General features: G+C 51.6%; 2 protein-coding genes across 2 annotated transcripts in view; both read left to right on the top strand.

The window, feature by feature from the left end:
* Positions 1-633: 633 nt before the first annotated feature.
* H257_01124 (hypothetical protein) lies at positions 634-1,515 on the top strand (the record flags this gene model as incomplete). The annotated part of the gene is made up of 1 exon (XM_009824178.1): positions 634-1,515. One exon carries the CDS (start codon positions 634-636, stop codon positions 1,513-1,515), a length of 882 nt encoding a protein of 293 aa, XP_009822480.1.
* Positions 1,516-1,533: 18 nt separating this feature from the next.
* The window catches only part of H257_01125 (hypothetical protein), a gene marked incomplete at both ends in the record, with an annotated part of 2,829 nt that continues 1,901 nt past the window's right edge, over positions 1,534-2,461 (top strand). Inside the window, 2 exons of the mRNA XM_009824179.1 lie at positions 1,534-1,699; positions 1,787-2,437. Coding sequence (XP_009822481.1) covers positions 1,534-1,699; positions 1,787-2,437 — 817 coding nt within the window. The remainder of the gene's footprint in view (positions 1,700-1,786; positions 2,438-2,461) is intronic.

Here is a 2,461-nt window from a genome sequence, read left to right on the forward strand (position 1 = left end):
CAAAGATGTCTTAATGCGGCTCTTCAACGCCGGCCACATATTCTCGATCGGGTTCAAAATCGGGGAGTACGGCCCTAGTTTTAAGAACGAAGCGTCTTGACACGTCATGTTAGCGGTCAACAGAGAGATGTACCGGAGTTTGTGGTCCTCTTCCATAGAGCGCAGATTCAAAAATGGTGAAAGCGCGCGAAACTCTTCGCGCGCTTCGATCTTTCTAGAATCCCAGCTCGAATTATAACAACTGTTAGGTGAATTATATTTTCGAAAGTTGGAATTAACCGTAGGTTGGCTGAATTATAACAGAGGTTGGGTGAAATATATCGCCGATATATTACATCGGCGTGAAGTATAATGGAGGTTGGGTGAATTATATTGGGGATTCGGTGAAATATAACGGAGATTGGTGGAAATATATTGAAAATAAGCTGGAATTAAACGCAAAATAATGGAGGTTGGGTGAATTATATTGGGGATTCGGTGAAATATAACGGAGATTGGTGGAAATATATTGAAAATAAGCTGGAATTAAACGCAAAAACTGATAATAGTTCTCGTTACTGTTACAGTAAATATAAACTCAACGATGTATCCGATTTGGGAGGTTCTCGTGTTTACAGCTTCCATTCCGAAAGAATGCTCAAGCTGATCTGCCATATTGTCGGCGGACGGGAGCCTTTCGCCGTGAAGATCGATGCGAATGAGTTGGTGACGGACCTCAAAACCCAGATCAAGGAACAGAACCCCTCGTTGCGATCGTGCAATGCGATGGACATCCAGCTCTACCAGTCGTTGAAGGATGCAACTTGGTTGTCCGCAGAAGACTTGGACCAGATGACATCGGATGGAGTGATGGACGCGTATCTGGCAACTATCCGAGAAATGAAGCCCACGGACAATCTTGCGTACTATTTTGGACCCAATCCGCCACCGCTGACAAAGCACGTCCACGTGTTGGGGGTCGTTCGGCCTGCTAGTTTGCAACAAGGTCAAGCCCAAACAGTCCAGGGCATTCCAGCTGCTGCAGTTCCACGCGAGGAGTTTCAACAATTCGCTCTCGATATGCGAGAGGCTTTTCGGCGTCAAGTGGAAGCAGCGCAAGAGACTCGAGAGGCTCTTCGTCGTCAAGAGGAAGCTGCGCAAGAGACTCGAGAGTCTCTTCGTCGTCAAGAGGAAGCGATACAAACTATAGCTGCCGGCACCCCGGATACCTGCTCGAGTGCAGCTCTGGGAATAAAAAGTCTTGAAGGGTTGGAACAGCGCAAGGCAATCGCGAACTTTGTACCAAATGAGGAAGCCCCAGCGTTTTGGTCGCCAGCCGATCAAGCAAATGCCAACGGCATATTTTTGGAGAAGGCTTTCGACGCGTTTATCACTCCGTTCTACAACACCGCGCTCGCAAACTGTGACATGGTGTTCGTCAACAGCGAGCACGTTGCATGGCTGCCTCAGGGACCACAATTGCCCCCAAATACAAACATCAAACCAGATGGATTTGCGACCCACCCAGGAATGTAGCATGCCAAGGATGCACCCATGGACCACGTGCATCGCCCGTCGGAGCATGTGTTTCGATTTGGTGAGCCAGAAAAGCAATTGATGGACTGCGTCGTCCTCTTTGAGAGCCAGCTCCGTATAACCGACGCTGCGTTTGGCCAAGTGGTGCAGTACCTACGCCGTCTTTTCCCAACGGGGTCCGCAAGTGCTGTGCTGTTCGACCTCCGCTCGTTTTAGCTCATCACGAGCTTGAAGACTGTCATCCTACGCGTTGAAAAGGCCAATTGGGTAGACGGAGGCTCCAAGGCGCTCTTTGAATCGTTCGTGTCCGACCACACATCTCCGTGGGTGCGTCTGTTGACAAGAGCCTGCTCGGCTCTGGGGGTGGACGTCGTGGAGGGCGGCGCGTTCCTCGGTCGTGGTGCCCATGGCCGTGTGTTCAAGGTCGAGCGGAAAGCCGACAAAAAGGTGCTCGCGCTAAAACTTGTCGACTCAAGCTCCAAGACTGCTCTCTTTCGCGAGGAGTTGGCCCTGACGAATGCCGAGCTCACAGGTTTGACGGCTCGCCTCGAGCACGGCTTCGTTGAGTTTCCAGGGGGTGCTGCGTTATTGGTGACTCCAGTGGGGGCTCCTCTGCCTCGACCGACGACACTACAGGAAGTCGTCAACCTCTTTGACCTGCTCAGACAGCTCCATGAGAAGAGTATCATCCATGGAGATCCCCGCGTGCCGAACGTGATCGTCGTCAAGGACAACGACAAGGACAAGCTCCTTTGGATTGACTTGGTGGAAGCTGTCCAGGTGACTCCGGGATTTCGCACCACGGATGCTGCTATTCTCACCCGGTCGATCCTCCGCTTACTACATACGTCTTTGCTGGGGGAGCCCTTGGAGTCGCTGATCAACGAGTATGGCCAAACCCCGACGAGTGAGAACGCCCACCGTTTGGCCACCGCAGTGTTCCAGT

Source organism: Aphanomyces astaci, assembly GCF_000520075.1.
Source record: "Aphanomyces astaci strain APO3 unplaced genomic scaffold supercont1.2, whole genome shotgun sequence".
NCBI lineage: Eukaryota > Oomycota > Saprolegniomycetes > Saprolegniales > Verrucalvaceae > Aphanomyces > Aphanomyces astaci.